Source organism: Phalacrocorax carbo, chromosome 3, assembly GCF_963921805.1.
Source record: "Phalacrocorax carbo chromosome 3, bPhaCar2.1, whole genome shotgun sequence".
NCBI classification, from domain to species: Eukaryota; Metazoa; Chordata; class Aves; order Suliformes; family Phalacrocoracidae; genus Phalacrocorax; species Phalacrocorax carbo.
Genome location: NC_087515.1, coordinates 78,708,888 through 78,722,305, shown reverse-complemented (window position 1 = coordinate 78,722,305; position 13,418 = coordinate 78,708,888). Strand labels below are relative to the sequence as shown.

The 13,418-nt window shown below is 39.8% G+C and overlaps 1 protein-coding gene across 3 annotated transcripts in view; it reads left to right on the top strand.

Moving 5' to 3' along the window:
- Nucleotides 1-13,418, top strand: part of ARMC2 (armadillo repeat containing 2) — a 67,602-nt gene that overhangs the window by 51,196 nt on the left and 2,988 nt on the right. For all 3 annotated transcript variants that reach the window (XM_064447499.1, XM_064447500.1, XM_064447498.1), the window contains 5 exons: nucleotides 3,592-3,913; nucleotides 5,449-5,571; nucleotides 7,452-7,565; nucleotides 8,987-9,119; nucleotides 11,394-11,551. In XM_064447499.1, coding sequence (XP_064303569.1) covers nucleotides 3,592-3,913; nucleotides 5,449-5,571; nucleotides 7,452-7,565; nucleotides 8,987-9,119; nucleotides 11,394-11,551 — 850 coding nt within the window. The remainder of the gene's footprint in view (nucleotides 1-3,591; nucleotides 3,914-5,448; nucleotides 5,572-7,451; nucleotides 7,566-8,986; nucleotides 9,120-11,393; nucleotides 11,552-13,418) is intronic.

Genomic DNA, 13,418 nt, shown 5'->3' with positions numbered 1-13,418 from the left:
TAACTACTGTTATTTTCTCTATAAGTAGACTATCAGACCTGCAAAGAAAACTCTCAAATTTTCTTTCTAAGGTACATAATAAAGCAGAAATACAAATTTGGAAATGAAGTGTAAATTAGATTTGAATGAGAAGCAGTTCATACTGCTGGACAGATGGTAGAATTTTGACTATCTTCCTTGAAGTTTCTGTAACATGGGAAGAACATTTAGTTTACTGCTGGAGATTCAATAGGAACTCAGCTGATGGCATCTGAATTTTTGTTTCCTACTACCCCTTCTGAGGGTCCAGACACCAAATAGACTAACAACAGGTTCTTGGCCAATGTGTACAAACTCTAGAATGGGCGCCCCTCCCTGATTTGTCTCAGTTAGAAATTACTGGCCTAATTAGCTCTCCTTTCCTACTGATAAGTAAACCTGTACTATTTTATCATGCTTTACACTGAAAGGCAGGTACACTTTAACGGCCAAGGTAAACTGCTGTCAAGTTCTGTGACTTAGCAAGTACATTGGGTACCTTTGCTACTAGGGCAGTGCAAGGAATAGATTTTTTGAAGTAGATAAGCAAAGAAATCTTCCATATCAGTGATCAAATATATATGAGTTGTCAGAAAAGTAAGAGTTAAATGCTGATGGAGTATGTGGTGCCATTACTGCTTTGAAAGCAAAAATATCACAGTTTCTTCACAGATTGGAAGCAAAGAAAAAAAATCGGTCCTCCTTCTCAAGCTTTTCTTGATATGCTTCTTCAAATTTGTTTGTGTAAGTGAAGCTGTATGGTCTCATATATAACCTTCCAATCAGGTTTGGGTATAATCTCTGGGCAGCATGTCTCACATGAATGCTTCGTTATAAAAAGATGAAATAACTGACTGTAATTCCTTTCCTAAATCTAATTTGTCTTTAGTGCCATACATGTTAAAACCTTCATATTATATAAATTAATCTGATAAATATGATTTTTGAAAAATATAAGTGTGCAGGAATGTCTGAAATTCCATATGCAGTTAATACACCGAACATTTGGAGGTGCGTAATCTAATTTATTATACAGATTCTTTTGTTATGTACAGAAAGGCCCATGGGCCTTGTACAGATTTACTCTTGCAAGCAGTTTCAAAATGCCATTCATCTTTACATGTATTTCTTTGCACAGCAGTTCTAAGCTGGTGTTTCTTACTCTTGCAGTGCTTACCCCATGAGCATTTAAAAAAAAAAAAAAGAGCCAAAAATAAACAAAACCCTTGAGTGTTATACTACTCGGGAGAAGTTGTACCAGCTTTTCTCTTTGACTCTGCTAGTTAAATTTTCACTGGAAGATAATGAAACTTCGGTAATATGCCATTAAAACCGGATGTGCTTAGCTAAAAAGGAGTATTTTATAAGTTTGTTTTGCTAGCCTGTAGGTGGAAAGCACGGTTGAGATCACACTTCTCAAAATATCAGTTGATTGCTGTACAGTACCTGTTTGTCTGTTTTCTGATTGGGTAGAGCTGTTGCTGGGCTGATACTGTTTTGACCAAAATTAGAAAGTCAATATAAACGAGTCAAACTAGACTGCCTGCTTTTTTCAGTTCTCTCTTCTGATTCATCAGTTGTTTGTTTCAAATTCTTACAGCCTTTCTGAATTGGGGGTTGTGCCAGCAAAGGTGAAAGCTTTTAGTGGTTAGTCACTATGAATGTTCATAAAAATTTGTCTTGATGACATTTAGATGCTAGCAAAAATATGATGCCTAGTTAAAAAAAAAAAAAGTGGAAGTGGGTCCTATGGAGTGATCGTATTAAATACATGGTTGGAAGAGCCTATTCCTCATTTAGGAGGCTGCGTGCTTCTCATAATGGGATAACATTCATCTTCTGGACCCTAAGAGGATGTTATTGCCAATGTCTTGTGGCAGAGACTTAAGACACGAAACTTACTGATGAAGGCATGTATGAAAAGATTCACTGCTTACACATCTTTTTACTTTCAGTATTAGTATGTATACTTTACCAAGTTGGACTGTGCCTGGTTAACTTAGGTTAGGGAGGATATTTGTGTATATAACTATTATGTTTGAAGAAAAACAGCATGTAAATACTTCAGCAAAATTCTAGGTTAGTGCAAATACAGCAGTTCAGCAGCTGAGGGTAGATGGCTGTGCTGTACTTGAAGACCTGCTGTTACTTTACCTGTACTGCTAAGATAAAGCTATGGACTTTTCTTTTTGGAAATGAGTAGGTTTTGATGCAAGTGACAGAGGCAAATGTTCTAATTAGTTTATACTTGGGTTAGTTCAGACTCTCAGGATTTTTTTTCCTTCTTCCATACCAGCGGGTAAGAAAAAGGTGGCGGTGTTGTTGAATGCCATTCAATTGGGATCCACTAGTCTTGCCAAAAAGAGGTATTTCTCGGTATGTCCCAAATGAAGCAACAAGAGATGTAATTCTATATCCCACTGAAGGGCAGGTATAGAAAGTGCTTCAAGAGAGCAACTTGGTTAAATCATAAGATCTCAACATACCATATAAAAATAGAAAGTAGGTGTCATTTAGCAATGATAAGAATAAAAGGGTAGCAAGAACACGTAAAATCAAAATCAGAAAAAAATGAAGCGCAAAATAAGATGCAACTAGAAAGGGACATAAAAAGAAACAAGAAAACTTTCTATAGTACATTAATAGTGAGAAGACAATAATGAAATAATTGCTGCGGTGTTCAGAAGAAGGTGAGAATTATTGACAGATGCCACTGTGAATAGTAAAGTGTGGAATGCCTTTTTTTGCTGCTTCTTCTGAAAGGGTTAAGTATGACCAAATGATTAATTTCTACTTCAGCCTGCATTCTTTTGTCACTAGAAAATGAGCTGGAGCATATTTAAGTGTCTTCAGATCAGCTAGGCCTGATGAAATTGACCCTTTGGTGCTTAAAAAAGGACAGAAAGGGTAATGTCTCTGGGATTCTTGAAAAGTTATGTAGGATTGCCAGGTTGTAGGGCACCTGTCTTTAAAAGGAGAAAAAGTAGGAATTGGGGAATAGCAGATGATGCAGTTTAGAGTACATTTCTGGTAAAAATCTGGACCAAATAATTCGGCTATCTGTACCAATTGGACTCAACAAGGAAATGAGTAAGAGCTAACATGGATTTAACAGTGACAAATCAAGGGGAAGTAGTTTAACCTCTACAATGGTCAGATTCTACAGGCCTAGAGAAGAAGAGACAGTGGTGGTCTTTGGCCATCACAACTGACACTTGCTTACCTGAAAGATTAGTAAGCTCTGGCCCATATGATTATTCTAGTTATATAAAGTGCTGTTTTAAGATTACTGTGGGCTTGGTAAAAATAGATGACCTATACTAAGTATATCCCATTAGTAATTACCCCAGTGCTCTACTAATTCTGTCAGATGTTTTTGATTTCTTCTGTACACTGGGTTGTGAAAAATAGTAGCATAAAAAATTATTTCTAGTTGCTGTATTTGGCATTCCTTCAGTTGGTCTGGACCTGCTATTAATTGAATTGTGAAGCAAATTAAGTATTATCTTCTTTTTAAGCAGCTAATAGCTTCTTATGTTTTCAGTATAATATGGTTTGTTTATTTTATTGCAGGATTTGGTTATCCGTATCATCTTCATTCTTGGTAATTTAACAGCAGAGAATAACCAGGCCCGTGAGCAATTTTTTAAAGAAAAAGGAAGTGTTAACACCTTGGTATCATTATTCCAAACCTACCACAAACTTGATCTGAATGCACAGAAATGGTACCATGAAAGAGGAGGGGAAGGAAAAAACCACCCGAAGCATCCTTCAGAGGCAGAAGATGTTCTGATAAAACTGATAAGAGTGCTGGCCAATCTCTCCGTTCATCCCAGCGTAGGAGCAGCTCTGGCAGCTGCCCATCGTGTTGTAGAATTGCTTGTTACAGTACTAGGTAATAAACTCTATGTTGTGTTTGTCATCTTTGTTCAGTCTGTAAGGAGGGTTTAGGATTTTTCTACTTGACCTTCTTATCTAGGTTGAGCCATAACTAAATCGGTTCCGTTGCTAAAATAACAAAGTCAGTCTGCTGATATTCATAAACTGTTTTATGCAGAAAGCCTGTTTGAGACATTGGAAGCCTTGCTGCCTTGGTACTGACTTTTCAGTGTCTGGGGAAAGATGAAGTGTTTAATTCAGTGATTAGATTTGCAGATATGATCATTATGGATAATCAAACAAATCTTATTTTAAATAGATCTCACTGAGAGTTCATATATAAGGGAAGTCTGTTCTTATAACGTGCTACATAGACGTGTGTGGTGGTGTGTGTGGGTTTTTTTTAAGGTTTGCAGATTTTGTGACTGTTCTGAATTGAGTATTCTTTTTGTTCCATGCACCCAGAACTTTCAGCCTCCTTGAAAAATTTCCTCTTATTTTTTCTTCTCTTTCAGATTTCCAACCTTTATCTCTTTCAGGTCAAAGAGAGTGTCCCTTTCCCTCCAAATGGAGGCTTAGGACTGCAGTTCCTTTACCACTTACTGATCCCTTTGTAAATCAAATTACAGGCCAGGGCTGGACATCCTGTAACAGTTTAGCAGTGACAAGATACACCTCAAAGAACTCAGTATATTTTAGTGTGTGATGAGAATATTAAATATTATGTAATGATAATCAACCTGATTATATGCTACTTTGCCAGTTGTAAACTGTACCACCAGCCATGGGGGATTAGAGAAGGCAGAGTCACAACTTCTTCCGTTCTGTCTTAAGCCCTGTAGGAGCTTCCTGGGTTGGAACTGTCTTAATCATTGTGTAAGCACTTCTGAACCTCAAAGCCTCTCTCCGCCACCCTCCCCTCTTCTTGAGCACTGTGTCAGTTAGTTGACTACAAAACATTCTCTCTCCCTATGAACTTACCCCTCTTTTATTTCCTTCACTCCTGGTTTCTGAGGCCAGAAACCTCAGACAAATCAGTATACGCAACTTTCAGGCTTGCTGGTGCAATTTTACACTGGTTAACGTTTTGTCAGGAGCTCTGAGAGAGAGAATCTTTCAAATATTGCTAAAGAAGTTTTTTTTTTTTCTCTTCCAGTTCTTCATGGTACCTGATATTTCAGAATAATAGTCCTTGGTATGTCTGTGTCTATCACATAGGCCTATTTCTGCATGTGGATTTTCTTCAGTTCCATCTTAAAACAGCAAATAGGTTCTGTAAAATGTCTTAACTAACCAGGTTTTAAACCATGTTGCCTTAGTCACAATGATTTCTGTAGAAGAAGAGTTGGAAAGAGTGACTTTGCGTTGCCATTTTTGGATCAGCTGTTCCTGTTTGCTTCTGCCATGTTACTGAAAAACAGAATAGTTGTCTGTAATAGTGGCCATGTAAACTATGATTCAGTTTGCTTCTGAGGTATCATACACTGCTAAGTTAGACTCGTGTGTGTGTGTATCTACATAAGCATATGTTTTGGGTTTTTTTACTATCAGAATACAAGTCAGTAGATGACTGTGAGGAGTTGGTCATAAATGCTGCAACAACAATCAACAATTTATCCTACTACAAAGTGAAGAGTTCTGCTGTTCAAGACAAGAAGATAGACATTGCTCAAAGTAAGGACTTCTAAACTCATACTTTCCGTGTAAGTTTTTGAAAGTGGAAGTTATTCGTGCTATATTTTGACACTACAGAAAATAAAGACACGGATAGTGTTTTGTGGTAAATTCTTCCCATAATGATTTCTCATTCTTTTGGAACATAATTCTATGCCTTGTGTGAAAATAGGTTGTTGACAAAACCCCTTCTTTTCATCGCCAAAATAATTTGCCGTATTTTTTCTGTTTAGCAATTTTTGCTAGACTTGTTCAAAATCCATATGCCTGAGCCAAAATAATCATGTTGGTTTTTACTTCTAATCAGAGTATGGTAAGAAAGTTTGTTGTGGTGTTTTTGTTTTTTTTTTTTCCTCCTTCTTAGTACCTCCTAGACCTGCAAAAGCTGATTTGTATCTGTTTCTGGCTTATAAATCCATTGGCAGTATAGGAGTTGTGTGATTCTCTCCCCTCTGACAGCATGGACAATGGTCATATTTCTGTGATGCGCAGGAACTGCATCCGAGTTCTGGGACTCATTGTGTTAATGTTATAAAAAAAGTAGAGAGTCTGTGTCTTGCATACCTTTCTAAATAAACAAGACACGGGGGAGAGAGTGAGCCTGAAGTTTACACCACAGGTAGAATGAGGAGCAGGAAAAAATATTCTGGCCATCAGCCTAGTGCCCTGACTCACTCGTAGACATATTCTTTCTAGGTAACAGTTCTGCTGTGCTGTAACAAGTCCTTTTATCACCCATAAGCCAGCTGTCTCATTGCTCGTCAGAAAAATGTGGAAACAAATGACTTCTCTGCCTGTCCCATCTGCTCTTGCTCTCCTGATTCTATGATTCCTGCTTTTATTGTTAGCATGCGGAACCAGTCCCATCACCTTTCCTCTGCCTGAGCTGGAGGGAGAGAAAGCCTTTTGATGGAAGACCAGCAGGCTTCCTCCTCCAGGAGACATTTTGAGAATCCTTGCTGTTTGATACCAGTGGTGGGTCCCAAAGGCAAAACCCAATCATTTCAGATGTCTCTTTAAGAGAAGTTTAAGGCATGTTCAGTATTGCAACATTCAAAGAAGGAAGTAATGGGAACAAAGCCAACCTCTTTTCTATATTTTTTTCTCTCACTTTTCCGTGGGTTAAGGGTTAACTGATTTGAGTCCTTTATATGATGGACTGGTTTCAGCGCTTTACTTCATACACACAGAAATCTGATAACAGTAACTTCTGTAACATTGCTCCTTTGCAGTGCACCGAAACCTACATGATGGTAGCTCTTCCTAGGAAATGCTGAAGGTCTCATTCTATCTGCTGAAGTTACACGCTAATCATATGTGAAACTGTTAAGCAGGAAAGCAGCAAGTAAATGCTTCAGACCAGGAGCAATATTAAGTAGCTGTTCAGAGAAAATGTGTTTGCTTGTTGTAGCAGCACTGAGAGAAAATAGAGCTAATGCCAGAAAATAATTTGAGTTTTAGGAGACATCCCACCATAAGACCATCTGTTCAGGATCTAAATCAATTCTCGTATATATTACAACATTTTTTGCATCTTTGTCTTCCTGGATTTTCACATGAGCCCACTCAAAACCCTATAGCAAAACTGGCTCCCATTATTACCACTGTGCTTAGGCTGTCTTCATAACCCCTCATTTGTTCCTTTGCATTTAGCCCCATATTGGAGCTCTTTGTCTCATCTTCAAAGCCCAACACAATTTAGCTGTTGTTCTACCATCAGCTCATCCCCTTCACTGCAACCAGACAGATAGATAACTGTTCCCATTTATTACATTTCTTGCTGTTGCTGCTTGCCTTCTGATATTTCTTGATAAAAAGCCAAGCGCATGTTTGTGATATACAAGTAATTGTTTTTATTTCATCTCTCTGCAAACCAATAGTGCTGTTAAAGCTGTTAATGAGCGACAATATGGATGGAGTTGTGGAGGCTGTCAGAGTCTTTGGCAATCTTTCCCAGTATCATGAGATCTGTGACTTCATCATACAGAAAAAGAGTGAGTTACTTCTGCATTTGTTGGAGTTGGTTTTAAATGTCCGTAGTTCTAAAAAGGAAAGACTCTTAATAAGCTGTCTCTGTTAAAGGGTAGAAGCAATCTTCTCTGATGATTGCAAATTACGCAAATGTTAGGATCCAATAGTAGTCATCATAAACACCATTTTATTTCAGTTTCATTAAAATGGAAATATTGAAATAGGAAAAATATGCCATGGTGTGCCTTCACAAAGGTGGATACTACAAAAACTCTCTTTTTCCAGAAGATTATAATTTTGAAATTTCCCTTCACTCCTTCAGTTTCTCAAGTCCTACACATTGATTGTGATACAATATGATATAAAATTAAAATCTAACTTAATTCTCATTTAGGTTCATAATCACAAGTTTTTGATTCCCATGTTTGACACCTTTTTAGCGCTTTGTAACATGCATTTAAGATTTCTGACTACTTCAACAAAGAGACCTCCTATTTGCCTCTGGGTGAAGTAGGATACAAGTCTTCTCAAGTCCTTTTTCCTTTGAGTGTCTAAAGAGCTTTGGGGAAAATGGCAACTCCTTGCTATCCACAGGAGGTGTGTCGTAAGTTTAATTAAACACCAGTTTGCCATAAATTTTTTGTATCTACCTGTCAGGGCTCAAAGTGAGGTGATAAGCCACAATATACAACCCCTTCTTTCAAGGGTGGGCAGACATATCACCACTTCCGGAGGAGCAGGTATCTGCAAAGGGAGAACTGATGCTTACAGCTGGTTGCTCATGCGCTGTCTGTCAAAGAACTGAATTTTCCACCTTGGAAAGACTGTGGTGTCGGCGCGCCGAGCTCGGGAAGAGCTCAGAGGCTGTCTCTCCATTAGGTGAGGCTGACTGCCTCGCTGGGGTTGCCTTCCACTGCCTACCCAGTTCAGCATCGGCAAATGCTGCAAGGTGCTGCACATCCAGCGTCTGCTTCTTGCCTATCTCCCGCAGCAGCCCCTGCCTGCAGCAGTCCCAGCTGGGCTTGGTGCAGTCTAGGGCAACCCTGCCACTCAGTAAGAACTTCCCTGAGTGCCAAATGCCAAATCCTAGCAGTTTCTGCTGACTGTCCGATTGAAAGGAGGGTGTTACTTTTAAGAAATAAGCTGTAATTCAGTTTGGTGAACTTAACCTCTTCTGACTAGATTTTCACATTACTTCAGTGTATTTTTATAACTAGAATTTTGTATGTGTTGCTTTGAAGAAAGCTGGTGTCCAGTGTAATGGCCGTTACTCAGGCTCATACGTCTATTCTACAAATGTCACGGTAATAGGTGACGAGGTTAAATTTTTGGGTAGGGTATCCTGCATTTGACTGCTTTCTAAGTATGCAGGTTTAACAGGTATGTTGTAATGCCACTTGTATAAGTCCGTCTTCCCAGTAATACTATTTCCTTCACAATCCAGTATACAAGTTCATGATTGCTTTACTTGATGCCAAGAACCAAGATGTCTGTTTTTCTGCCTGTGGAGTTCTGCTCAATCTCACAGTAGATAAGAACAGACGAGCTTTTCTGATGGAAGAAGGAGGAATTGGAAAGTAAGTTCCTGATTATGCTTATGGAAAAGGCAAGTTCCAGTAGTTTGGCCAGAGTTTCAATTAGATTTGTTTTTATTGGAGCCAATAACGTGTAATAAGGATACATACTTAATAGATATTCAGCACCTAATGTTCTTCAAGAAAAAGCCTGTCATATTCTCTCATATGTTTTTTGCAAAAGCGTTGTAGCGGTTTAGCCTACTGCAGAGCCAAGAACCATAGAATAATTTCCCAAAGATCCTCCTGGTACAGGCAGCAGAGGAGAGTACCGTACAACAAAGCAGCTAAGGCGTGGCTTTGCAATAGCTGCCTATGCTTTGCTTAACTGGGTCCTATGTGGGCTACAGATGATGTGCACCATTAACGTGTGTCAGTTGTAAGTGTGCAGATGACTTCAAGAGCTATGATTCCCCCACATGGTCTCTTGCAATTTTTGTAACTACTTAGTGCTGCAGGGGGAACTACCTGATGCAGCTGCGCTCGGCAGAGAATAAATAGCTCGTGGGACTCCTCTCTCCGAGAGTTCAAGTTTAAGGCAGTTAATGCTGTAAGTGGTATTAGATCTTGAAAAACCACTGTGGATGCAACACTTGTGGCTTTGATGCTCAGATAATAGCGGATCAAGCTTAATTGGAGCAACATGAAAGATCATGTTCCTGTGCTTGTAAAGCAGTTGATACAACCCATGTTTATGAAACAATATGCCTACCTTTGAAATGCTTTCTTGTTCATACATCATATAATTAATTTTTTATACAGAGTAAACAATGCATAGTCTGCTCATCCTTCCTTCCCATGTTCTAGTTAACTTACAAAATGTAAAGCTGAAGAAGAACAATAAAAATAAGTTAAAGGCAAATTGACTAATAAATGTGAGAAATTTCTCTTACATAGAATTTCTATTACATAATGTAGAATATAGAATCATATAGAATCTAAAATTTTCTATACTCTGTCTGAAAACTTATGAAGAAGGAAGGAAAAAGAGTAACAGTATGGAATAAATCTAGAGAATTTGGAAGTGATTGTTAAGGAGGTCATCCTGACTGTGCCCAACGAGCTCTATGGATTTTTGGAAATGAGATTATTGTACCAATATATAGCGGCCCAAACAAAACATGGAATTAGTCTCATCAGAGGGTTAAATTTCAAAAAATTAGGGCAAGTTCTTTTGGCTTTTCATAGATGCCTCCTGGCCTTCAACAATGACTGCCTTCTGAGAGGAGAGAAAAAACAAACTCTTTCTGGTTGCTTTTCATTTACTGCTATTTTCAGCCATACCTGAATGTAACAGGTGCCCCGAGTTCCCTTTTCAAATCACCAGATTATATATCTCACAGTGAAGCAGAGAAATGAGGGAAAGAGGGGATCGTAGGGGCGGGGAGAGAACAGCAGTGAATGATTACTATTAGAGCGGTCACTAGGGACAGCAGGTGAAAAACAATGCTTACTGCTGCTGCCACAGGACCTGTGAACACTGCTGTTTGGAGCTCTGGGTAGCTCCTGTACGTGGGCAGGTGCAGGCAGAAAAGTTATAGCTTAGTTTCAGAGTCCTGCTTTTGATCTAGCCTGCATTTGGTATCTGCAAGGAAATGAGATTACAAGAAAGGTCAAGAACCTAATGGTCCTTAACAAAACTGGCGTTTCTGAGAGGAGTCCACTGGGTGTGCAGGCTGAGGAAATACAAGAAGGGGCAAGATCTGCAAAATTGTCAGACTTCACCAAACGTAAGAGGTAATTCTGTGAGTCATGGAAGAAGCAAATTCCTTTGGATTTGTCTTCTGGTCAGATCCTCTGATGTGTGTAATAAGCTGGGTGTTCTGACTGAAGCTTTTTCTGCATTCTTACCATCTTTTCCAGATGAATTTGTGGTGCCTGGTGAGGTCTGGCTCGCGTTGCAATCTGCACTAACGGTAGCCGCAGATTCGGGACAGTCACAGATTATCATGAAATTTTAGTGTCTTTGAGATGGTTACATTTGTGATGCATTGACTGAAATTGGTCAATCGGGTTAAAAAGTTATAGGGGATGGACAGGTGCAGGCAGGCACATGCGTGAATGTGTAGGCAAAAGGCATGTTCACATCCTTGGGGAACTAGGCTAAGTGAAAAGGGGGAAGTTACTGAGGAAGCAAGTAGCATCTTGAGTTTATTAATGTAGAATTTTCCTGCAACCTTTCATGGAGTCTGTGTGCATTTCTAGACTGCCTGGCTTTTGAAGGGCTCAGGAGAAAATTACATGGAGTAAAACCCTGTTTCTGTTTGGTACTGACAGGTTAGTTGACTGTTTACGAGACTTTGGGCCGGCTGACTGGCAGCTGGCTTGTTTGATATGCAAAACCCTGTGGAACTACAGTGAAAACATCACAAGCGCAGCCTCATGCTTTGGAGAAGATACTGACACGTTGCTGGTGCTGCTCACATCACTCTTAGGTGAGATTCATAATCTTGGTCTCTTCCTTAGTAAGAGAAATAGAAGAAGCAAAATAAAAGCAGTATTATTTTGGGTGGGAAGTCTGTCACGCAGCTTTAAGTGGTTGGCTGGTATAGACGATCCGGCAGCACGGTGGTGAATCGCCCTTCAGCACGTTCCCTCAAGTCTTACAGACTGCTAAGGTGGATTTGGCTGCTGTCACTCCCCGCTCTCGTTTCTCGTTGGCATGCCACTAATGCCTTCCACCAGCTGCCTTTTTGTCTGCTTGAGCCAGCTATCCTGTAGAGCTTCAGCACAAAACATACTTTTCACTGGATGTGGGCCCTCCTGGCCTCAGAGGTCATTGCAGGTATTGACAGAAGCGGGGGCTCAGCTGTGATGCAGCTGGTGACCGCACAGCACGTGCCCAGCAGTCTGGGGAATATGGCTTTTCCCTGTAGCCGGAGGGCTGCGTGGTGCTGAGCTTGCTGCTTGTGACTAGAGCCCCTTGGCCGCCCTTCTTTTCTCACCACCATCTCCCTGTGGGCGAGGACAACATCCTGCCAATTTCTCAGCTGCTCGCCAGAGCTAGGGCGGGTGTGCTCCTCCACAAACACTGCTGCAAGGTGTCTACAAGTGAATGTTAAAACCCTGATTGGCTTACTCAGCTGGATCTTTTCATCTGCACATTTGTTTGCTTCAAATTTTACAGAGTTTAATTGCTATGTAATAGTCCTATGGCCACTATATTTAATTTTCCTCCTTTATTTTATGAGCACTGCTTTGGTTATGATTTTATTTTGGGTAGGTCATTTGCAATTATATTTTTTTAAAAAAATCTTTGAAATGTAAATGAAATTGAAGCAAACCTTAACTAATTTTGATTTGGTTTTAATTGGAAGTTTAGTAAAGATTGTATGCTTGCTGAGGAGAAAGAAGGCTGCGTGTTAGACCCAGATAGAAAGTGAGATCCCCGTGGTCTCTTTCACTTTTAGACAATCAGAAAAGTAGGTGGATGTGTGAGGATTTTTTCCCAGTTACAGCAGAATTACTGTTATTCGTTATTCATTCCTTGCATTACATTCCTTGCCGTGATAGAGGGTATCTTAATGTGGGCAGTAATTCCATCTATTTATCTGAAAATACCCAGTGTTTCAAGATCATTAGTGCACCTTTTAACATTCTGCAAAAAACCCACAAACTTTACAGCCACAATTGTGCTTGAATTTTCTGGCGTGCAGCAAGGAACATATATCTTTGTTTTGGAAAATTCTTACGTATGTTTTTCCTCTGCATTCAACGCTGCTTATTCCAGCAATTCATTTGACTGCAGAGTCCAGGCTGGGTAGTAATTGGAACTCTCATTAACTACTACAGCTTTTATGAACTGGAAGTTCATGTACAATGGCAATTGCAGTTACAATTGCAATTGTAATGCAACTGTAATGACAATTAGTTAAAAATAGGTCAGAATTAAATCACAAGGCTAGCCTTTCTTCACACTGTAGTCAGAAGAGTAGCTGTAGAAAAAGCGCATCCTATTCATTGGATCTGGTTTCTCTGTGTGCTAGAGCCAACAAATTTCAGTAATAGCAGCTGGTTAATATTGTCCTACATCTTCCTCCTCCCATTGTATCCAGCAACAGCCTTGAACCGTCATTGCGCTGATTCTATCGTTCAGGAAGCAGGAGGCAACTGCTGACAGCCAGTGGACTGTACTTAAGCATCAGCACGCCCTCAGGAAGCAGAAAAAGTGGAGCATGGCACAGCAGACACCTCGCTTCACCTGCTGTGCTTGGCCTCCTCCCCTTTATTTTTCTTTCCCCTACCTGGCACGAGGTGACAGAAGATAAGAGGGAGCGAAAGGGGAGTGGAAATAGCCCGAAA